The 24,519-nt window shown below is 41.2% G+C and overlaps 1 protein-coding gene across 3 annotated transcripts in view; it reads left to right on the forward strand.

Moving 5' to 3' along the window:
* TARS3 (threonyl-tRNA synthetase 3) overlaps nucleotides 1-24,113 on the forward strand; it is a 31,661-nt gene extending 7,548 nt beyond the window's left edge. The window contains exons 5-19 of one of the 3 annotated variants that reach the window (XM_019726616.2): nucleotides 1,895-2,016; nucleotides 3,435-3,552; nucleotides 5,589-5,653; nucleotides 7,362-7,440; nucleotides 8,205-8,351; nucleotides 9,415-9,513; nucleotides 10,496-10,662; nucleotides 12,309-12,471; nucleotides 15,159-15,296; nucleotides 16,659-16,736; nucleotides 16,819-16,919; nucleotides 19,252-19,356; nucleotides 21,064-21,136; nucleotides 21,891-22,005; nucleotides 23,289-24,113. In XM_019726616.2, coding sequence (XP_019582175.2) covers nucleotides 1,895-2,016; nucleotides 3,435-3,552; nucleotides 5,589-5,653; nucleotides 7,362-7,440; nucleotides 8,205-8,351; nucleotides 9,415-9,513; nucleotides 10,496-10,662; nucleotides 12,309-12,471; nucleotides 15,159-15,296; nucleotides 16,659-16,736; nucleotides 16,819-16,919; nucleotides 19,252-19,356; nucleotides 21,064-21,136; nucleotides 21,891-22,005; nucleotides 23,289-23,452 — 1,734 coding nt within the window. In that variant the 3' untranslated portion in view covers nucleotides 23,453-24,113. Of the gene's footprint in view, nucleotides 1-1,894; nucleotides 2,017-3,434; nucleotides 3,553-5,588; nucleotides 5,654-7,361; nucleotides 7,441-8,204; nucleotides 8,352-9,414; nucleotides 9,514-10,495; nucleotides 10,663-12,308; nucleotides 12,472-15,158; nucleotides 15,297-16,658; nucleotides 16,737-16,818; nucleotides 16,920-19,251; nucleotides 19,357-19,597; nucleotides 19,740-21,063; nucleotides 21,137-21,890; nucleotides 22,006-23,288 lie in introns of those variants that run through there. The other 2 variants (XM_019726617.2, XM_019726618.2) reach the window with 2 other exon arrangements.
* The last annotated feature ends 406 nt before the right edge of the window (nucleotides 24,114-24,519 follow it).

Consider the following 24,519-nt stretch of genomic DNA (forward strand, 5'->3'; position numbering starts at 1 on the left):
ACTGGCAACCTTGTGGTTGAGAGCCCACTGGCCCATGTGGGAATCGAACCGGCAGCGTTCGGAGTTAGGAGCATGGAGCTCTAACTGCCTGAGCCACCGGGCCGGCCCCTCCTTCCATCTTTATTGTCCCATCCCAAGCTGTCAACTCTCAACTCTTCTCTCTGTAGCGAGACATGCCTCAGTCCTGCATACGCTACTGCCCATGTGACATCTCCGCCCGGATATTGTACAAGAATCTTCAGTTCAGTTTGTCCGCAGTGAAATTCTTTAACTCCAAACCTCCTTCTCTCCTGTCCCCCATCTCAATGTACCATATACCCAGTTGCTCACCCCAGAATCTTAGAGGTTGTGTTTGATTGCTCCCCTCCTCAACTCCAAGTTCATTGATTGGTAAGCCATTAACTTTCAGAGTGTGTCTTGAATCTGTCCACTTCTGTCCATCTCCACTGGCACTACCCAAGACCTGCCTGCCTGCTCTCCTCTTCCCCAGAAATCCAGTCCATGCTGCTACCAAGGGGTGTTTTAAAATGGAAATTGAGTCCTTTCTTTTCTTCTTAAAACCCTTCCATGTGTCCCATGGCATTTAGAAGAAGAGCCCAGTTCTTCCCTGTGGTCTGCGTAGGTCGCTGGCCCCTTCTTGTCTCTCCAGCCTGGCTCAGGTGACTGTTCCATCCTGTGTCTTAACCACGCAGGCCTTCCTGACTCCCTGGGGGAGCGGAAGCCTCACTGTTACTCTATTCCAGTGTCCTGCTCATGCCCTCGCAAGTCAGTCCTCTTTTCATCTTGGGATGGTGCGCTCACAGGTTTATCGTCTGTCTCCCCTCCACTACATGACGCCCAGGACTCTCTTTCTTTCCTTGTATTGTCAGCACCTAACAATGTTCGCACTACAAATACCCGGGTGTGGACCATGCAGTGAGGAGACTGCCACTGATGCTGTCAGATAGCCTGGCATCCCCGCACCGCCCAAAGCCCAGGGTCTGCCCCAAGGATGAGCCTCTGGGTCTGTTTGCGTGGCGCTGTGGGTCAGGATGGCACGTGGTCGGCTCCATAGGCTGGCTCCCTGCTCTGACCTCTTTCCTCAGACAGCTTTCTATCTGTAACTCGTTCCCTCAAATAAATTACAACTAACTGAGGGCAATTAAGTGCTGCCAGAGGACTCGATTGTCTTGTTCCTTTGGCACCTATATGTATTTGGTAACTTTGATTACTTTTACTTTATCCATAAACCACTGATTCCTTGGGAATTCAAAACCAAATCAACTTCTGAACTTGTTGGGCTGATGACCCACCCTTGGACTACAGTACATTAACTCGTGTATACACTGCTCAGAGGTCCCGGGCAGCCAGGAAGCATTCCCGGGCAATACCTTCTTCCAGAACCATCCTTCAGACGTCCACGGTCACGTGCTGACTGCTTGTTGATACATTTTGCACGCGTTACCATGTCACGAACTGCGTCTCTGGCGGTCGTTGTGCATCTGGCTCAGACGCTGACCCTGGAAGTTGAAGGAAGGGAACCCCCAGTGTCTATTTGCCCCCAGCTTTCACCCACTCTGGGCTGACCCAGGTTTCCGTGCATGTTCTAGGGGGTGGTGGAGGCTGTCACATGGTTAAAATGCACAGAAGGAAAAGGCTTAGGAACTGTGCTTTCGCTGAGACTCATGACAGCGGTTTCACCCTGGAACCAAGAAAAATGGCAGGTGGAAATGCAGGGAGGGCTCAGCAAAGACTCTCTCCTAAGTGGGCATCAAAGAGTTTCTTTCCAAGTTGATGTTGCCCTGTGTCTCAGTGTTTCTCCCCTTACCACGTCCCCGCTTGCTTACGCATGTTATTTTGCTCAGACCTCTCCATGGCATGTTGACAGCCAGGGGCCTCTGTCCTATGCCTGCAGGTGTACTGGCACTCCAGCGCACACGTCCTTGGGGAGGCCATGGAGCTCTACTACGGAGGCCACTCGTGCCACGGTTTACCCGTTGACAACAGATTTTATTATGACATGTTCCTCGAAGACCGGTAACACCACTGGATCGTCACTTCCGCACGCATGTTTGGAGCCCGTTGTTTTATCATGGTTACATATTAGTTTAGCGCCTGTACACGTTGCCTACTGTAATTACAGACTGGTGAATCACTTTTGAAAATTATTTTTTTATGAGTTTAGATTCAAGGGTAACTTCTCAAATCGTTTTCTTTCTTTTCCTAGAAGGAAGCGATATACTATTTATCTAATCTTGAGCTTGCTAGGGCATGGTACTCATAAAGATCAGACTTGGAGGGTTAATCTCTAGAGAGCAGTTAGTGCTGCTCTTCCCCACGATGATCGAAGGCGCGGCCACTTGGCTGGACAGCTCACGTGACGAGTGCCTGACCCGTGGCTCAGAGGCCTCACGTTCACTAGATCTGTGCTTGAAATCCCGCACTTGCGACAGGCCCCACCCCAGCCCACATCCTTCCCTGTGCTTCTCGTGGCTCGTAAGGATACCACCAGCTGCCAAACCTGAAAGCTGAGGGTCCTCCCAGTTCCCCCTGCTTTTCACGTCTCCCCCCAACCCCAGTCCTCAACCCAGTTCTGCCAGTTTTATCTCCTAAGTATTTCTCCCACCCTCCTCTCCTCTTCCTTCTGCCTTAATTTAGACCCATAGCATCTTTTGCCTGGACGTCCACAGTGCATTTACCTTTCCCTGTCACCGCTACACTGCTTAACTGATCTCCCTAAGTGAGTGCCCAGTCGCTGTGGTCCCCGCTCAGGCTTGGCCAGCTTCACCGCCTGTTCCCACCACCCCAGGGGTCATTCCACAACGTTTTTGATGGCCCACTGTGTGCTCTGTGCTTGGTCTGGTGACTGAGCAGTGAACAGCCCAGTCTGTCATCGTGGAGCTAACAGTCTGGTTGGGAGGAGACACAGTAAACCCACAGCCATCGACCACCAGGTGGTGATGAAGGAAACCACACTAGGTGTGGGCAAGTGTGTGCCATGACAGGCAGGTGGTCAGGAGAGGGTGGCACTGCAGCAGGGCACAGAACCAAGAGAGGGAGCCAGCTCTTAGGCTATTGAGGGGAAGAACAACTCTTCCATTGGGACTAAATCTGATTGTGTGAAGGAGAAGGAAGACGGCTCAGTAGAGCGGCCCACCAAGGAGCTTAGTCTCAGGGACGTTTGAACAGGGCTTCTCAGATTGCAGGCCTCATTGCAGACTGAAGGCAGATCACATATCGTGTTCCTGCCTCAGTCTCCCTCTTGGAGAAATAGGGCTATCTGCCTTGTATATGAAAGTTTGGCTTTCTGAAGTCCTGTTGCAATAAAACAGCAAATTCCTCAGTTTAGAAAGCATGTCAATCAGTGACAAAGACTTCAGGACAGAGGTCTACCTAAAGGAACAGGCATGACATCTGAAAAATCAGGGTCAATTCTTATATGCTCTTCTTTTTAGAGCTGTGTCCAGCACAGAGCTGCCAGTGCTGGAGAACATGTGTAAGACCATCCTGCAAGAAGAGCAACCTTTTGAAAGGTTAGAAGTCAGCAAGGAGGTCCTCCTGGAAATGTTTAAGGTAATTTGGGAGACTCATTAGAATAAGAAAACCTGCTGCTAGGAATACGAAAAGTAACAGAGACACTTTTTTTCTTTGCAAATAATTGGATGTTACTTACCAAGTTGTTCTAAACAGTTGGTTGTCACCGGTCACTCGGTCACTCAATGGGTTAGTCCCCCACTAGTTCTTGAACATTTTAATGCAGACATAGGTAGTTAAAGGCCAGGTCAATAGTTGTCATATGTGTGTTTATAAATCTGATTAATTCTGAGTATTTTTACTAGTCTGCTTAACTCAATAATATTTATAATACCATATAAAATTCGGGCCTTTTTCTTTGGGGTTTTCTTTTAAAAAAAAATTGTTTTTAAAGATTTTAACCTTTGTAAAAAAAGCTTAGATTTTTCTTTGTATTGTTTTGACCGGTGTATTTAAATATATTCTTAATTTTATTTTTTAAGTTATACATATCAGAGAAAGCACAAAATTTGAAAGCATAATATTGTTACTTTTGTGAACTTGAATTAACAAATAGATTTAAGTTTGGTAAAAGTTACAGCTACTCTTTTTTTGTGGTAAAATACCCAAAATACAAAATTTACCATCTTAACTACTTTCAAGTGCCCAGTTCTGTGACATTAAGTACATTCACATTGTTGTGCAGCTGTCACCACCATTTATCTCCCGAGTTTTTATCTTCACCAACTAAATCCCTGTACCCGTGAAGCACTGACTTCCCATTCCCCCTTCCCCTCTCTCTGTCTCTATGAATTTAACTACTCTTAGAACCTCATGTAAATGGAATCAGACAGGATTTGTCCTGTTTGAGACCCCGCTTTCAGTTCATTTGGGTACATATCCAGAAGTGGAATTGTGAATTATATGGAAATTCTGTTTCATTTTCTGAGCAAATGTGATACCAAAGCAACTGCACCACCTGACATTCCCACCAACAGTGCACGAGGGTTCCAATTTCTCCACATTCTTGCCAACGCGTATTATTTCTGTTTTGTTTTTTGATAAAGGCCATCCTGCTGGGTGTGATGTCGGATCTCATTGTGGTTTTGATCTACATCTCTAATAACTGACGATCTTTAGCATCTCTTCATGTGTTTATCAGCCATTTATTTGTATATCTTGCTTGGAGAAATGTCAAGCCCTTTTCCCAGTTTTGAAATGGGTTTTTGTTTTTTGTTGTTGGGTTATAGTTCTTTATATATTCTGGGTATTAATCCTGTATCAGGTATGTGACTTGCAGTTCTCTCCCATTCTGTGGGTTGAGAACTAAACTCAATCAAACCTTTGTAAAGAAAGATGATTTGATTTGAACTTATGCATATGCAACAGTTAAATCATGCAAATCTATTTGTTTTCTTTCTAACAACTACCTCTTCTAAGTTGTTACTATAAGGTTCCAGGCACCGTGCACCCGGGCACTGTGATAAGTAATGGAAGGAAAAGTAACTGTTGAGTGTTTAAATGTAACGATGTGATCATTTACTCTAAACTTTGTTTTTGTTTTTATACACAATAATGTAGCTGTGTGGACAGAATTTTATTTATTTCATGTAGCTAAAATTGGAATCTTCTAGAATAGTGCTGTCCAAGTAGAAATGTAATGTAATCCACAAATCTGAGCCATGGAGGTAATCTTAAATTTCCTGGTAGCCACATTTTGAAAGTACAAGAAAGGTGAAATTAATTTTTACCCAATAGTATCAAAATATCACTTCAACATGTCACCAACATAAACAATTAATGAGCTACCTTACACCCTTTTTTTTACATTAGGGCTCTGAAATCCAGTGTGCGGCAGCTGCAGCACATCTCTTTTCAGATTAGTTGCATTTCAAGTGCTCAGCAGCCACATGGCCTCGTGGCCTCATGGCCCCCGCCCGTACTGGACAGTCTCGCTTAGACTGCGAGCTCTTTGTCTCACCAGGGTCTCAGCACCTAGAACCTAGTGAACAGTTCAACGTTTGTTCCAAAAAGGAAAGTTTTTTTTCCACTTAAACGTTTTATGTAATGATTTGTAAATATATTTTTCTTTGCAGTACAATAAATTTAAATGCCGCATCCTGAATGAGAAGGTTATGACGCCCACTACCACAGTTTACAGGTAAAGTCACTTCTAAACACTGCTCAGTGGTGAACCTGAAGGTTTCAGCAGTAAAAGCAGTTTGTCTTTGGGTGGCCAGACCATTTGTGAATTTGCGTAGTTGACATACTACTTTAGTTAGGGACTCTGAAATGTTGTCACCGAAAGGACATTATTTTCTCATTTGTGTTTACCAGGATGGTCCTGAAACCCAAGTTTTGTTTTCTGGATATGTAACAGCATCTTCTCCCTGTGGGTTAGACTGTGCTTGCTTAGGGCCTTACGTTTTTGGGGGCCATTAGGGAAAGGGTTTCTGTTTCATCCTCCCACATTCTCGCTAAGGTGGCAACGGGAGCCATTATGGGCTGTCTCCTCACATAGCGGTTCTCTGCCTCTTGCCGTACTCATAGGAGAAAAGTGGCTTTTTTCTATGGGATTATTTAAAGATGAGAATATTGATTAGTATTGAATACTAATTAAAGATTCATATTGATTATGCTAATTAGGCATTTCTTCCATCCCTCTGAGGGTCAATTTTCAATTTACAATCTCCGTCTTGGACAGAGAACAATATAAAGCCTGGTCATTCAAAGAAATGACATTTCATGTTTAAAGCTTTATCCTATGTTGATGAAAAGTCTGGTGCCCTTATGTATTTATAGTAATTGTTCATATTTTCAGCAGTGAACTTTAAAAAAATTTTAAATTGGTTGGATTAGTTAAGAAACAACTACTTTCTTTACTAAATTTTCCTTAAATTGGTTTATGTTAAGTAACTTTCCCTCTGACCTGTGTTCCTAGTATTTTGCCTCTGTTCATGTTTCTATACTTGCAGAGAAGGCCCGTGCTTAAGGTTTGGGGGTCCTTGTTCATTACAAGGACAAGGGAATCCCCAGCTATGGCCCTGTGTTTTGGTAGCGCTGTCATCGCTTAGCTACACTTTGCCCGAGATTTGCATTCTAAGTCAGTGCTGTGTTTTAGAAAACCCAAGAAACAATTACACATTTTACCATAAACCCAGAGGGCCTAAAAACAAACAAACAAAAAACCCTTGATGTTTATTTATCTTGTGAAAAGATTTTATATTTTAGAGCAGTTTTAAGTTCACAGGAACATTCAGGGAAGGGTACAGAGATTTCCCTTATCCCCCTCCCCCACACATGCACAGCCTAACCCCCCACCCAACATCCCCCATCAGAGGGGTATGTTTGTTACAACTGATGAACCTGTAGTGACACGTCATCATCACCCAGAGTCCCCAATTGACGTTAGGGTTCACTCTTGGCGTTGTAGATTCTGTGGGTTTGGTGAAGTTTCTTTTTAAGGTAAGATATCAAGCTAATGCATTTTGTATCAATTTTATATGTTTTTTGTTTTGAAAATTAGTGTAGAGCAGGGAAATGGCTTTTTCATTTTTCAACAGTGGAAGGTTTTTAAGAGCCTTGGGAAAGGACAATGAAAGGTGGTGTCCAGTCTGCACTGTTTCTTTCAGAAGATTCTGTCGCTTTTGAATTTGAGCAAAGAGAAGACTGGCTCCTGAGACTGGATAAACTGCCTCTTTCCTTTGCCCTAAAGTAAAACTTAATTTAAATTGCCCCTCAATTAAAAATTGCCCAAGACATACAAATAAGTGAAATCCTTCGCTTAAAACATGTGAGAACACGGTTTACAATGAATGGTCCAAGATCCTCTAACTGTGTCTGGGCGCGTCTCAAATCTTTTACTATAGGTGCGGTTCACTGGTTGACCTTTGTGAAGGCCCCCACGTAAGACACACTGGGAAAATTAAAACCATAAAAATTTTCAAGGTAAGGATGTGTTGTTTTAAGATAGCAAACTTTAATTTGGCTATATAATTAGGAATTTCAGCCATACCTTTTATAATCTGAACATCACGCTATTTTAAAAAACACTTCATTATTTGATTGTTACATGGGCTTCTAAAAATTGTATAATTTTTTAGAATTTTGGTAATTAGGACATTATGTATAGCTTTTAGTTATCATTGAACCTTACTGTGTTACAATGCATTTCTTTTTCGTATGATTCTTTAAGACATTTTGTGCATACTGTGGCTTTCTTATGTGAGCAAAAACATTTATCTGTGTGAAGACTATGTACAGAAAAGAAAAAAACAAAAGGGGTCATGCGGGTGTGATGGAGAAGCTCTGGGAACCCAGAGGCCTGGAGCCAACCGCACTCCCAGCCCTCAGGCCTTGGCTTTCTCACAGGTGCATGAACGCTTGGTGACAGGACTGTACTTAGCCATCAGCCCGTGGATCAACAAGGGTGACCTTGACTTCCTACATCTTCTTCCTCTGCTGCTCCCCTCATGGTGATCACAGCTGCCGCTTTCATTCCCAGAATCCACTGCAGACTCTTTACATAGTTTACTGATTAATTTAGGCCAGGAAGCTTTAGTGAGAACCAATTTAAGATTCCAGCACTACAAAACAGTCACCTTTCAATAAGCTATGTTGATGCATAGTGGAAAAGCGTAGGCATGTTTAAGGCTGATTTTACTTATAACCCAATTTTGGATATGTTTACCAAAATCATGTGTGATGTTTAGAATTCCTCAAAATATTGGGAGGGCAACCCTGAAATGGAAACACTGCAGAGAATCTATGGGATATCCTTTCCTGATAACAAGATGATGAGAAACTGGGAAAAGCTCCAACAGGAAGCCAAGAAGCGAGATCACAGGAAAATCGGGAAGGTAGGCTGCACGCGCCAATCACTATTGGGATGAGAGCGTTCCTTTGTGGCTTATGATTATGTCTCATAAAACTACGTTTGATGTGGGGAGCCATGGTTACAGGTGACTCTAAGCTTTACAGAATGGCTCGGTTTATGCTACCTGAGCAGCTTACAAGCTTAAGCTCCCCCCAGGTGCAGGCAGAGACAATTGCCTCAGGGGGAGGAAACAGGTAGCATAAACTGAGCCATTCTGTAAAGCTTAGAGTCACCTGTAACCATGGCTCCCCACAGTTTGAAAAATAATGTTTCTTCTTTTCTCCTCTTTTCTACTTTGCTGGCACTCATAGTTTACTGTTGAGTTCTTTCATGCTAATACCCCAATGTCTAACCTCTTTTCTTCCTGTAACCTTTATAAGATTTTAAAAATTATACCCTTCTCTGATATTTATCATGATATAAAAATAGTGTGTTTAAAAACTTGTATATCCTTTGATTACATACTTTGTATTTGGGAAGCGGAGCAGAAGGAAAGAATGAGATTTGAAAGCAGGTAGGCCTGGGTTTTAATCTAGTCCTGCCACTTACGAGCTATGTTATATGTTGGGCCCAGCATTCCTTTATGGTAGGTACTCCATGTCGCATTTCTGGCTGGGTAGCTGTGCAGGGCTGACGTGAGGGCAGACGCTGGACGATGGTGGCCACGTGAGGCAGGCTGTCAGCGTGTGACAGCCATGATACTGACCACCATCACGTCAAGCCCATGCAGCAGTGACTAGCTCCAATCTTTTTGTCATGTTGTCTGCTCACGGGATCCATTCTTCATGGTGCCAAATGAGGAATTAACAGTAAAGCAGAGGTGAAATCAAAGCTAAGTTCCAAGCTAAGCGACCATAAACATGAATTGTGATTTTCCATGTGCTGTTGCATCCACTTAGATACAAATATTGAGGGACTTTGGAATGTCAGTTATTAGAAGGTGAAAATGACAAGTGAGTGGGTGTGTTACCCCTGGCAGATCACATGTGTGCAGTAAATAATAATCAACACCAGTGAATTTGAAATGCAGTATTGTTTTACTCTAGGATCAAGAACTTTTCTTTTTCCATGATCTGAGTCCTGGAAGCTGTTTTTTTCTTCCCAGAGGAGCCTTCATTTATAACACACTTATGGATTTCATACGAGTAAGTTAATTTTTAAAATATTCTTATTCAACTCCATCTTACATTTTACTATTTTCTCTCAGTAAAATGGTCAAGCATTTCCATTAATTTTATTTTGGTAATACTAAGAATTTTGAACCTGAACAAAAAATAGTGGATTGTGCCTTCTACTAAAAGCATTGAGATAATTTGTATTTTCCCTAAATTAAATGCATTCTTGGATTTTATGAAATGCTTCTGTCATGCATGTAAGTTTCTAGAGCACGTACAGTACAAAGATAAGCGTTAGCCCAAGTGTCAAACATCCTATTGAGAATCTAAGGAACACCAAAGATCACAAAATTGATATTTTGAGGAAAAAAGCAGTTGAAATAAAAATAAGAACTTTGATAGAAATCAAGACTTTTTACTTGTTCCCAAAGATTGAATTAGGGAAGCTGTTGGTAGGGAGGGAGGGAGGGAGGGAGAGAAGCCGGCTCATAACCTAATAGACACCAATTACTTAAAAGTGTTATGGATTAAAATTCTCAACTTCATTTCTATTTAAAACTGAATCCATCAAAACTGTAAATTAACATGCAACATGGCATTCAGACTCATTGAGTTATAAAATTAGTCAACCTCTTAAGTAATAGCAAAAACCTGCTGTTTATCTAGAATGTAGAAGGATTTTGGAGTTGGCAATTACACAAAGTTTATATTTATAAACTTTGTATATATATATATATAATTTCAATTACTAATTTTTCAAAGAATTAAGACATTATATGGTATATACTGTTGTATACTATAAAATAAATATACTTAATGTGAAAATTGCACTGAGCGTACATTAATCTTTGTTTCATGATCCAGAAAATACCACACCTAAAACAGGGTCCATTAATCAGGAATTAATATAAGACATAATCTCAAGTTAAAAAATTCTTGCTCACACCATCACTTTGTACAGCTTTGTGATATGTCAGAGACGATTGTAACTCTCAGCGCATTTATCTTAAAGGAGGAATATCACCGTCGGAATTTCATGGAGGTGCTCTCTCCCAACGTGTACAATAGCAAACTCTGGGAAGCCTCGGGCCACTGGCAGCATTACAGCGAGAATATGTTTACCTTTGACATTGAGAAGGACACTTTTGCCCTGAAACCCATGAATTGTCCAGGGCACTGGTGAGTATTGGAAGTCAAGCAGATCTTTGCAGAAGAGCACAGGGCAGCCTTCATCACAATTAGCTTTTACTGTTGTTATAGGTTTGCTTCTTGGAGTTAAGCGGTTCCTTTAATTTGGAAAGTGTTGGTTACTCGTCATCTTTACCAAGTTATTTCATTCTGGAGAATGAATTTACTATTTAAATATGTTCGATCTTTGGCAGGTGTGGAATGTTAGCTGGAAGCCATTTAATTTTTTATTCTTCGTAGACATACGTATACATTTTATAAATGATTATACTTGTCTTCATAATAATAATAAACTTCAAATATATCTGTTTACGGAACATTTCATTCTTATGTATTGTTCGGGTTGATTGTAACAAGACCAGTGACGTCATAATGAATGGGCTACTTGGATATCTTGGAATCAAGGAAACTTTTCCTCCAACATTTCAACATCTTTGAAATTGGGATACATCGATAATTGGGGGCATCCCAGCATTCTGTCACAATTTATTTAATAGGTTATTTTCTTCCTTAGTGTTACATAAAACAATGATACACATTACAATCAGTATTGTCTTAGACTCCATGAGAGAGTGTAATTATCAGAAAGTCTGTATGCAAATTCAACCTTGTGACACAAGCAGGTTTTACAACTGGAAATGAACAGACTCAATTCTTTATGAAATATGTCCCAACGATGGTAGTTCTGTATCATCAACATACTTAATTTCGAGTACATTGACCTTGGAAGGAAACTACTAAAACAAGCCTGTGAATATTGAAGAAAGCTCTTTGCCCTTTTCAGTAAAGACTGAAAGAAGTTTGGCTTTATGATGACTGCGTGTAAACAAGACATACTGACCTTTAACTTTGAGACAACTGGCGTGTAAATGTTCTGTCACCTCTCTTTGTAAACAGAAGGTGGAGGCTAATCCAGACTCGTGTTAACAACTTCTTAACTCACTTTCCCATTAAGGTCCATTTGAAGCTGTAGCCGTTGGTTTCAACTATAATTTTACGAAAGGCTGAGTGAGAATAGAGAATGTAATTTTGTATTTTCATGCCTCAGAATAAGAAAGCAAGCTCTCAGTGGCTTATTGGTGATGGGATGTGGGGGCCAGGAGTGCTCTCTGGAACAGGGGTCATTTATTCAACAGAGAACATTAACTGAGTGCTTACAGTGCTTGGTGCTAGGAATACAGAGGTGACTGAGACACAGTCCATTTCCTTGGAGCAGAGTGAGGTCGGAACAGATGTATAGAAAGTCATTTATAAAAAAGGGAGCCCAATGTCCAAACAGAAGCATGTTGTAGGTATTCTGGGAGCCTGTCTGGGGAAGTGCCAGGAGGGCTTCACATAAGAAGTAGGCTTTGAAGTGAATTGTAAATAGTAAGTGGAAATTCGCTGGGTGAGTGGGAACAGGGACCAGCGTTGCTGGAAGAGATAACAGGCAGAGTTCTTTCTCAGAGTGCTGTAGTGATGTAAATTCAAGTTTCAGTAATTCATAGGAGAAGAAACTTTTTTTTAAAAGTGGTGATCTGAGAACCAGAATAAGGTGTTTACAAATCTTGAGGCTTAATTCTAATTTATTAATGTTTAGATAATTACTTAATCTTTCGATGCTAAGTAAAAGCTGTGTGTGACTGCATCTTTTCTAGTCTAATGTTTGCCCATCGTCCACGATCCTGGAGGGAAATGCCTATTAGATTTGCTGATTTTGGAGTTCTTCATAGAAATGAACTGTTGGGCACTTTAAGTGGCTTAACCCAAGTTAGACGCTTCCAGCAGGATGACGCTCACATCTTCTGCACAGTGGAGCAGGTAAAGGATAAAACAGTAAGAGCGTGGTCAGCACAAACTCAGTGTGTGCCTCAGACGTGTCTCTCAGTTTTTCAGAGTCACTGTACTCATGTAAGATATTTGGTCCAGTCGCGGAGGTCTCACATTTTGTAATTCTCTAATTTGGGTCATAAATCAGTAATCTCTTGACATGAAATTTATGTATTTTTCTTACAAGCTTCTTCAGTTTTTTTATAAATACATTAAGTTTAATGTTTGAGGGGATTCAGTAGAACTTTGGATGTTTTTGTTTTTCAGTGTTGGCTAGAATTTAGAGTTTACTTTTTGCAAGTTTTCATGTTAATTCAAACTAAAATTGTCATGCGAAGGACCTAATTGACATTTATGGAACGTTCCAACCAATAATAGCAGAAAACACATTCTTTGAAAGTGCACAGAGGGCATTGACCAAGACAGACAATATTCTGGCAGCTTTATTTGAAATAGCCAAGATACATAAAACAAGCCTCAGTAGTTGAAAAGGCTTCAGTTCATATAAAGTGTGTCTTCTGGCCACAGTGGAATTAAAGTGGAAATAAAACACAGAAAGTTGTCTGGAAAATCCCCAAATATTTGAAAAGTAAATGACGCATTTCTAAACAACCCAAGTGTCAGAGAATAAACCAAAAGGAAAATTAGAAAATGTTATATACGAAATGAAATAGAAAGGAAATACAACACATCAAAATTTATGGGATGCCATTACAATGGCACTTAGAGGGACATTTTTAGCACTGTGTTCCTACATTAGAAAAGAAGAATGGTTCCAAATCAGTAACCTCAGCTTCCACTTAATAAACTAAAAAAAACACAGAGCAAATTACATTAGAAGTGAGCAGAAAAAAATATAACAACAGGTCAGAAATAATGAAATAGAAAAAAGAAAAACAATACAAAATACAAAACCTACTGAGCAAAACTCCCCACCTGGGAGAATGGTCAGAATTAAAAGGACTGACGATAATATCTGTTGAGGATATGGACGAATTTGGAAATCTCATACACTGGTCATGGGGATGGAAAATGGTACAATGACTAGAAAACAGTTTGTCCGTTTCTTGAAAAAGCAGAACACACCCTCCCATATGACCCAGTGGTCTCGCTGCTGTGTGTTTTTTCCCAAGAGAAAAAGAAAGCACATGCCCATAGAAACTCTCGTACGCAAGTGTTCACAGCTGCTTTATTTGAAATAGCCAAGATACAGAAACAACCCCAATGCCCAGTAATCGATGAATGTATAAAGTGTGCTGTGTCCATACAGTGGAAAACTACTCAGCCATAGAAAGGAATGGGCTATTGATACAACAACACGGATATATCTCCGAATAATTATAGTCAGTGAAAGAAGCCAAAGAGCATGTGATGTACGATTCCACTGAGAAAAATTCTATAAAATTCAGACTAATCCATAGTGACAGTTACAGGTCCTTGGCTGTCCCCTTTCTCCTAAGTGTCTCTATGTTTGCTGGCCCCATCCCATTTGCATTTATTTGTTCTCTCTGCCCACCAGCACCCTCTCAGCTTCAGGGCCCTTCTCCCTGTACTCTGGCTTTGGTTAGGCTCTGGACTCAGCCCCATCTCCCCTGCATCTCAGGCCTCCCTCTGAGCTCCGGCCGTCAATCAGACAGGGCCTGTTGGATGCGTCTGCTTGGCCATCACATGCTCCTTCACACGGCCATGTCCAAACTCAACCCCCTCTTCTGCTTCCCACACCGCTTCGTCCTCCTGGGCCCGCACGAGCGTCCTCTCCACTGCCCGGGCCACGGACCCCGGTGTCCTGCACTTTTCACTCCTCATGTCCAGTTAATCACAAGCCCTACTGATAGCTTTCCCTAAACATATAATTAATTCCTGAGTAATTTCCTTCCTTCTCGAATTGCCAGCATCCATCACAGTGCTTACTTACCACATGGGTAATTACTACCAGTTAGTAAACGGAAGGATAGATACCCTGCAAATGCATCACACTCTCTGCATTCCCGAGGCTTCTCTCAGGTTCAGGCCACCATCATTTCACTCCTGAAATTCCATCAAATGGGCCTCTCTTTCAGTCTCGCCAATCCACTTCCCATACTTCAAAAGAACAAATTGGATTGGTTAGTCTGCTAAACACACCCCTTCATTGGGTTTCCATTGCTCTCAGGCTAAAAAGCGCAGATTTGACTCTGGCTTTGAAGGCACTTCATTTTCTCTGGCCCCACTTGCCTCTGGCCCACTCACCTGCCACCTTCCCCTCTGTGAGCTCCCTGTGGCCCCCCGTCCTAGCCTGCTCCCCTGCACTCTGGGCCTTCACTCAGTATTTGCTCTGCTCCCAGAGAGCTCCTGCCCTCCCTCTGCACGGAGGACCCTCCCCTGTCCTCCCCTGCAGCTTGGCTTTCACTTTCTCGGGGCGGGTGACGACGCCTTTCCCCCTTCTGGGCCGCAGTGTTCACAGTGAGGTGGCCCTGACCCTGCACTGGGCAGGGGTCCTCAGGCAGCCTGGGCAGCCCATGCAGACCTGGTGGCATTCCCTGACTATCCAAGTAAGGAATAGATGAACGGCCAGTATCCCTCCGTGTACCCACCATGAAAACATGCTTTAGTTCCATGACATGAACTATTTTAGAAAAAGGCCATACATGGATTTAATTGGTGTTCCATTTAAAATATTTCATTTGCTCTACTTTCAGATTGAAGAAGAAATAAAGGGGTGTTTGCAGTTTTTGCAGTCTGTTTACTCCACATTTGGCTTCTCCTTTCAGTTGAATTTGTCAACAAGGCCTGAAAACTTCTTAGGAGAGATTGAGACGTGGGATGAAGCGGAAAGGGTAGGTAGGAACAAAGAGCTCACCTTCATTTTCTTGAGTACAAACCACCCGCGTGACCGTAGTCACCTTGTGTGAAGATGCAGTGCTTTGCAGCGCAAATTTTAAATTGGAAGTTCTGGAATAAATATGTCGCTTGTAGAATGTAGTTATCCAGTTTTCTTCACAAGAATAATAACAATACCGTACATTGTTTCACACTTTAAAGTTTGTATCAGGTTTTTGTTTATACTCTGGTCAGTGCCAGTCCCTAGTAATGAATGTCATAAGGGGTTTTTTTGTTTTGTTTTGTCATACGTTTTTAAAGAAACCCTCTGGCTCCTCCTTCAGCGGCTCTGGTCTGTCATCTACCGCTGGAACCACTATAAACCCTCGGCCCCTTGGAAACACATTAATATCACTGCCCGCTCTCTTGCTTCCCACCTTCCCCGAGGTGCAAGGAGCCCTAAAGATCCCGAAGGACATCACAGCCCTGCCCCCCCAATCCCAAGCTCACTGATGTGTCTGGAGCCCAGCACGTGCACCCCAAGTGCTGTTGCCAGCCAGAGACTTGGTTTATGGGAGGGGGGGACAGCAAGGAATAAAGGACATCTTGATTTCTCCTTCACGGGGCCAGGTGGATCCAAGGTCATGTCCCGTGCAGTGCAGCAGCTCGGGCTGCCCTCACGTCCTGCCATGCCTCACACACACGAGAGCGCTCGTAGCCTTGGCCGCTCCTATCGGGCTTTCCTATCCCCGTGTCCCCAGAGGCCAGTGAGGAGCAGTGACCTCTGCTGTCTGCTTTCCCCTCAAACCTGGCCTTTGTTTGGCTTTTTAATTCCCTGGGAGGCCCCCAGATTCTTTCCATCCCTTAGTTACCTGCAGGGCCTCATTTCCCTGCAAACACATCCCAGCGTCTCTTCTTTCAGAAATGAATGAAGGGAGGAGGGTGCCTCCCAGCCTGTGAAGTGCGCCCGTGGGCGTGGCCTTCCCTGGGCCTACTAGAAGAGAAGCTGAGCTTGGAACTCGCACCAGGAGATAGATGCTGACATGTGGGAGAGGCAGAGGGACCTGCGTTGGCACCAGGGCTGAAGCCTCCCTGCCCCGCCAAGTGCTTACCTGGAATTCACTGGAACTATTTAGTGAATTATCATTTTCCCCCAAATACAAAGGGTGTGTTTCCTGAGAGCAAGTGCCGTCTTGATCATCTTTACATAGTTGTTGGTCAGTGGTTTACTGACTGTAAAAGACGCACAACAAATATATGTTGGGCTAAAATAGAACATAACCAGAGTTATAAGAACTTACCGTTTTGAGACGATGACAGAAAAATCAAATGTTCAATGCAGTGGAAATTTTCAATGTTCTCGTCTTTAAAAAATACAGCAATTGCAGAACAGCTTGATGGAATTTGGAAAACCATGGAAGATGAACCCAGGGGATGGAGCATTTTATGGTCCTAAAGTAAGTAGACCATATGCTTCACAAAGAGTAAAATTTTAAAGAAAAGTAAAAACTGGCTAAGCAAACATCATTTAATTTACAGATTGATATAAAAATAAAGGATGCAATTGGCAGATACCACCAGTGTGCTACAATCCAGCTGGACTTTCAACTGCCTGTTAGATTTAATCTTACGTATGTTAGGTGAGTGACTGAATATGGTAAGTAATATAGTACTGATGTCCTAATTATTCCTCACTGTTGAATTTTGAGAGTTCTTTATATATTCTAGACATAAGCCCTTTGATGGATACATGATTTGCAAATATTTTTCCTAGTCTGCAGCTTGTTTCTTTTTCATTTTTAAAATGTATTAACCTTCCCTTCATCTTGAGATTTTAATTTCAATGATATTGAATTTATACTTTTTTTTTCCCCTTTATGGTCATGCTTTTGGTATCATGTCTACAAACTCTTTGCCTAAGCACAGGCCATGATGATTTCTCCAACACTTTTCTAAGTATTAAGTTTTACACTTAGATCTAAGGTCCATTTTCAGTTAATTTTTGTGGAAGATGTGAAGTTTAGGCCAGAGCTTGTTGTTTGTATCTAGAGGCCTAATTATTCTAACATCATTTGTTGTAAAGAACATTCTTTCTCCATCGACTTGCCTTTGTATCTTTATCAAAAATCAATTGGATTTATTTATGTGAGTCTATTTCTAGATTTTCAATTCTGTTCCACTGATCTTGGTCAGTACCATCCTGTTTTGATTATTACAGCTTTATAGCAAGTCTTAAAATTGGGTGATATGAATTCTTTGTTCTTTTTCAGAATTATTTTGGTATTCTAATTCTTTTGCTTTAAATAAATCTATAAAATAATCGTGGTGGGAACTGGATTTCATTGAATCTAGAGATCAGTTTGGATGATTTTACTTCTTAATTATATTGAGTCTTCCAATCCATTAACTTCTTGATTTCTTTCATCAGTTTTTATGGATTTTAGCATACAAGTGTTGCACATGTCTTGTTAAACTTATACCTAAGTATTTCATTTGGGGGAGACAATTGTAAATAGTATTCTTAATTTGACATGTATATGTTCATTGCTCGTCTTGAGAAATACAACTGAGTTTTGTATGTTAACCTTGTATTCTGAGACTGCTGAACTTACTAGTTCTAGGAGGGTTTTTTTTTTCTTGTAGAATTTTGGGGATTTTTCTATGTAGACAATCATGCCATCTGCAATAGGGATGGTTTAACCCCTTTTCTCTTGTCTGTATACCTTCTCTTGCCTTATGGCACTGCCTGGAACTTCCGGTGCTAGAGGGGTGAGAGTGATGTGCTTACCTTATTCCAGATCTTAGGAGGAAAGCAGACAGTTGTTTCACCTTGAAGTGCAATGTTGGCCATTGGTCTTTGTAAATGCTGTTTATTGAGTTGAGGAAGTTCCCCTCTAGTGCTAGATTTCTGAGCGTTTTTTAAATTATGAATGGGTGTTGAATTTTGTCAATTTTTTTTACTGTATCAATTGATATGAGCACATGACTTTTCTTCTTTAGCCTGTTCATACAGTGGATTACATTGATTTAGAATATTTAACCAGCCTTGCATTGCTGGAATAAATCCCACTTGCCCATGGTGTATCACTGTTTTTATATGTGCTGGATTCAATCTCCTAATAGTTTGTTGAGAACTTTCGCATGTATATTCATGTGGGATATTGCTCTGTAGTTTTCTTTTCTTGTACTGCCTTTGACTGGTTTTAGTATCTGGGTGATGCTGGCCTCATAAACTGAGCTGGGAAGGGGTCCATCTTCCATTTTCTGGAAGGGACTGGTGTTATTGGTGTAGGAGTATCTACACCAATATTCCATATTATTTGGAATTCTTCTGTAGGAAGATTAGCCTCTTCTCCATTTGTTTATTTATTCAATCATTTATTTGTATCTGTATAGACTTGTAAAATTTACTTTATACTTTGGGTTATAATAAAATACATTTTAGAGTTCGCCTTGCCCAAATCGTGCCACCCTTTGCCATTGGCAGCTCTTTTGTGTTGGCTCTTATGTCCCTTTGACATGCTGTATCCTTTCTCTTTCTTTATTTAAAAAAAGTTTTAGCACTTCTTTGCTCACTGGTGTTGGCACTACAAGATGCTGCAGGCTCGTTTGTGTTTTCCCTTACCCAACTTTTGAACCAGCCATTTTTCCAATGAGAAACAAAATTTTTAGAACTGAAAAATACAATAAAAACAGTATTGGAGAATGATACATAGAAATCAAGATCTGGGTCCTGGTGAGACTTCCCTTGCTTTTTCCTAGATAATGTATTTCATTTCCCTTTGATTTATAAAAGATGATATAATTAGGAAAAAACTATTTTGAATAAAGAGCATATTTTATGCTTAAAGATTTACAAGGAATGCATTGTTTTACATAGTTTAGGAAAATATCTTTTAAATATAAGGTAAGAAGATAAAGTTATTACTGAATCTTCAGAAAACACTTAAATGTGGAATTTTCATTTTTCAGTAAGGATGGGGATGATAAGAAGAACCCTGTGATCATTCATCGAGCCATTTTGGGGTCAGTGGAAAGGATGATAGCGATTCTCTCAGAAAACTACGGAGGGAAATGGTAAGTGATATGGAAAAGAAAAGCCGTATGTCTATTAGTCTTAAAAATCACGTCTAAAAGATAACATTATTATGAAAAACTTGGTGGCTTCTGCAAGTATCCATACAGCAACAAAAATTCTTGTTGCATCTACCAGATCAGAAAACAAAAAGCAAACAGAGGCGGAGTGGCATGACCCTGTATCATTTACCTTTCTGGGAACTCAGGAGAGTTGTAGAGTTACCTTCTCACCTATTTCAAGCCCTTTGCAGATCTAGTCGCCGTCCGGAAAACATGGCTCGCACTCCCAGGGGAGCACCTCTTACCACACTGCCATCCCTCCTTCAACCCATGTTGTTGACCTCATAAGCCACCCTCCGACCATTGACTTAGGAGGAAAACTAAGGTAAACGATTGTAAACCTGGCTCAGAGTGGCGCTGAACGATACGCTGGCCCAAATCCAGAGAGGATGGCGACTGTAGCACAGCCCGATTTAGGGCTGAAGAGGAAGCAAATGCCCTCCAGGGCAGGGTTGTGAGCTGCCCCTCTCATGGTCCTCTTTGCCTGGAAGGAGAAATGGCCCAAGGAATGGAGTGACACTGAGGCACGGGCTCTGGTTATTGTTTTGGCCACAAGGCCAGAACCTTAGAAGTAGTTAGATTGGGAAATAGATGACAAGCACCCTTGAGGGAGAGGAGTGTGCATGATGGCTCAGAAAGGGTCTTGAAGGTGAGATGCCCACCCAGAGGCTCCCTGTGGAGGTTTCAGTATTGAGATACAAGAGGACCCACTCTGTTGTTGTCATCAGCTTCCTTCTCCCCTGAAGTGAGTGTCAGTGGCCACTGGAGGACACGCAAGAGTCCAGCACCGTGGACCTCCCCAAGTCCCATCTGCTAGGCCTCTTCTGCAGACTCAATCTGCCATCACGGTGATCGGTCCTGGGCCCTCATATGACACCATAACCCAGGGAACAGCCAGTTCTCTTGTGGCAGATTGATGACATTGGATCCCGTTCATCATCCGGGGCCAATGACTGTTCACTAGAAGACAAACCTGCTCTTCGGGCCTGCTGCGTCTGCCAGCAGCACCACAGAGACACTTACTGAGCCGTCGTCCCTGTCACAAGCAGTACCTCTAAGCATAGAAGTAACTTTTTAGCAAAAGATTAGGGCACTGAGCTGACATGTGGGTTTCACGAGTATGATTCAGGGACATTCAGCCCTTCCATTCATCCCTCAACCTGCTCTACCCCCCCCTTTCCTATCAAAATCCCCAATTTCCCCTTTTGTCTTTTCTACTGCCTTTAACTCTTTTTTAAAAAATTAAAATTTATTGGGGTGACAATGGTTAGTAAACTTACACAGATTTCAGGTGTACAGTTCTGTAATACACCACCCAGAGTCAGTTCTCCTTCCATCACCATATATTTGACCCCCTTCACCCTCAGCTACCACCCCCCTCCCTCCTTACCCTCTGGTCACCACTAAACTGTTGTCTGTGTCTATGATATTTTGTTTATTTATTTGTTTGTCTTGTTCCTTTGTTGCTTTCAGTTTTATATCCCACATATCATGCCTTTTAACTCTTAATGTAGTTTCTTTTATTTCCAGAACACTCTACTGACTCTGCTCTTTTGTAAACTCTTACTTTAAAAAAAATCTTTGGGTATTTGTTTAATCGTGGAATAAATGGTCATTTTGAAAATACGTATGGTTTATATATTTTAGGCCTCTCTGGCTTTCTCCTCGTCAAGTAATGGTCATCCCTATGGAGCCAACTGATGAAAAATATGCACTTCAGGTAAAATCAGAGACACTTAAAGTACATAATAGTCTTTGCATGTAGTCTGTGAAGGTCATTGACTTGGAAGGTTATTTATGCCTTAAAATCCTGCATAACTGATACATTCATTTAGCAACCTGTGCTTTCAGTGATTGGGAGTTAACGCCCACTCATGCCTGCACAGCTGGATCAAAACTGCTATTTCTTAATGTGTTTGGGAAATTGGTGTTTTAAAATATCTCTTTAAGTTATTCTTTCCCACGTGGCTCTATTAGGGTAGCATACTTTCTTATAGTATCTGTTGCTGTGTCACAAAGTACCCCAACACTTAGCAGCTTAAAACACCAGACATTTATTATGTCTGTTTCTGCAGGTCAGAATCAGGGAGCAGCTTGGCTGGGTGGTTCTGGCTCAGGGAGTCTGAGGAGGCTGCAGTCAAGTGCCAGTGCCCAGGCTGCAGCCCTTGGGCTCACTCACATCTTCAGAGGCCTCCTGGCCTCACCACACACACTTCGCAGAGGTGGCCTGAATGTCCTCCCAACATGGCAGTGGGTTTCCCCAGAGGGAGTGATCCGAAAGAGATGGAAGCTGCAGGTTTTCCCTCAGGTCAGAAGTGACATGCCATCACTCCTGCCCTTCTGTGGTCACACAGACCAAGCAAGTACAGCGTGGAGGGACCGACACAAGGGGGTGAATCCTAGGCAGCAGGGACGCTGTGGGGCGTCTGGCTGCTCCACGTAATGCAGTAACAACGTGTTTCTTTTTCTTGCAGGTATCCAGTGAATTTTTTGAAGAAGGATTCATGACCGATGTTGATTTAGATCATAATTTCACACTAAATCGGAAAATACGAAATGCGCTACTGGCTCAGTATAATTTTATTTTGGGTAACTTAAATTCATATGTAGTTTCCTAAATGCTTATCTTTTTTCACTTTAATTCTAAAAGACAAAATGAAGACTGGTATAACTAACTGATTATACCATACCGGTTTGACTGTTGAGTACTTATCCACAAAGGAGAGTCTGGTGTCCCTGGGAGGGCCGTTCCTATGCACTCTTCGTTATTTGCTGGCAGAAGATGTATAAATTTTTACATGAACCCTGTGGCATAGTTAATACTAGGAAGAATTAGTATCTCAAACCAACAGTGGAAAAAAATGTGAAAATCATCTCACCAGTAGAAGTGTCATGGATCTAAAATAGTCTCCTTTGCTTTTCTGGTTTATTAGAAAACTTTAGGATTAAAATTCATGAGTGGAAAAGATCGCAAATTTAAGGTGCTCAAAAAGAAAAGAATTAAGTGAAAAAATTAAAATGTCCTTGAGGCTCATAAATAATTAGATGCAGAATCTAAAATTTTGACTTGAAAAAATGAAAATGAGGAGAAACTGATACTAATATACTCGCAGGCATGATATTATCTCCCAATCAGCTGGGAGATTCTGTAGAAGGCAAAATAAACATGCACAGTTGTCCTATCAACCATTTGTCATCAGCAGTGTTTGACTCTGTTAGGTACGGTGATGTTTCAGTTGGCCTTCTTGTGGTGACAGAAATTTCAGACAGAATTTTTTGGAAGAGCATTGGAGTGTTCATGGGAGGTAGAATTATTAATAAATAGCCAAACCATTAGAAGAGTATCCGGAATGAGGAATTCAGCCCTTACCAGGACTATTTCTTTCCATTTCTGGCCCCCGTTTTGCTCTGATTCTTTATGCTTCTCTCGAACATTTGCTTTATTCCCCTTACTTGCTGACCAGTTTCTTCCTTTCACATGGCAAGAAACATGGCTGCAGGTTCCTATATAATTTTACACTATGGATCACTAGAAAGAACGAATTTTTTTACCTACATTCCAGAAAATTCTGTTTGGCTGGTTGGGCACAGGTCTGGTGCCCATCCCTCAATGTATCAGGGGGTAGAGTCGGGGGTAAGAGCTCCATGCTCCCATTTGTACCCCAAGAACATAATAGGTGTTCTCTCAAGTGAACAAGAGAGATGAGATTAGAAGTCATTCCTTCTCTCAAGAAATTTCCTGTCAGGATGACCTAATGGTCATTAGCTTGATATTTAGTGATTAATACCAAAGAACAACTAATAAGATATATGGGTCATTCGTTTAATATTTAGTAAATCGTTGAGTTAAAATTTCCCTTTCTTTTCTACAGTGGTTGGAGAGAACGAAAAAACAAATAAGGCTGTAAACGTTCGAACAAGAGACAACAAAATTTATGGAGAGTTTTCAGTCACTTCTGTCATTGATACATTGAAGAATCTCAAGATATTACGTACACTAAATGCTGAGGACAAGTTTTTAAGTTCTTTCTCATAGTCCCTTCTATGTAACCTTGTTTTGACCCCTAAAAATGCATTTTTCTAACGTTAAAACTTCTTTTGAGAACTTTGGACCCACTGACAAGTCCCCTGATGGGTGTAGCGAGAAAGGAGACAATGAATGAGTAGCTGATATGTACAAGAGTTAAACTTTGTGATATGTCTGAAGACAAAAAGAGGACAAGCTTGGGAAACTTAAGTTTCCAAATGTCTTGAGAGACTTAAATGGGAAAATGTTATTCATTTAAAGAGGGAAATACTAGAAAATGAGAATTGTTAGATATTACTGCTAAGATTTGTAATTTTGAAAAGATGGGTTTCAAATATAAGTCTGCAAAGCTTTTTGGAATATGGCAGAAAATCTTATTTTCTAATAACATTATGCTCTCAGTTGTTTTTATGGTTGTTTTACTAAAGCTCACACTGAAACTTTATGTCCAAAATTGGAATCATTACTTAACCTGTTTTAACTAACCAACAACCACAAGAGAAGCTAATACTAAATATTGGATTATTGACAAAGGACTCTGAACTCAAATTCAGTATTGTGCAATCTACTATTGTTTGCCTCCTAGGTTAAGAGTTGCTATTTCAATGCTTCTAATTGACAACTGAGTTTTGTTCTTCTTTAGAAAAAATAAATTTCCAAATAAAATGCATCACAGTGTTTCCAGTGTTTCAGCTATGGATTTACACCACAGTAATCTGCTCCCCTAAAGTTAAATTACTTTTTTGGTGGGATGACATTCCACTGGTTTATATATTCAAATAGATTTCTGATTTTAACAAAGAGGAATACCTTACTGCTCAGAACAGAATTAAAATGGCTTTATGCCAATAGAATTTAGCTACCCATTAAGAAACATTTTTTGAGTGTTTGTTTGGCTAGGTGCTGTGGAATTCAAAATAAATTGAAGACATGCTCTCAACACTCTTTCCTGAACACGTGGTAAACAAAACAGTATTACGTATCAGACCTGTACAGTGCTATAAGATTTGAATTGGGTGATATAGTTTTTAAGTTGATATTTGTTGAGGCCAGGCACTATTTGTTGTATTTTTTTT

Source organism: Rhinolophus sinicus, linkage group LG13 (assembly GCF_036562045.2).
Source record: "Rhinolophus sinicus isolate RSC01 linkage group LG13, ASM3656204v1, whole genome shotgun sequence".
Taxonomy (NCBI): Eukaryota; Metazoa; Chordata; class Mammalia; order Chiroptera; family Rhinolophidae; genus Rhinolophus; species Rhinolophus sinicus.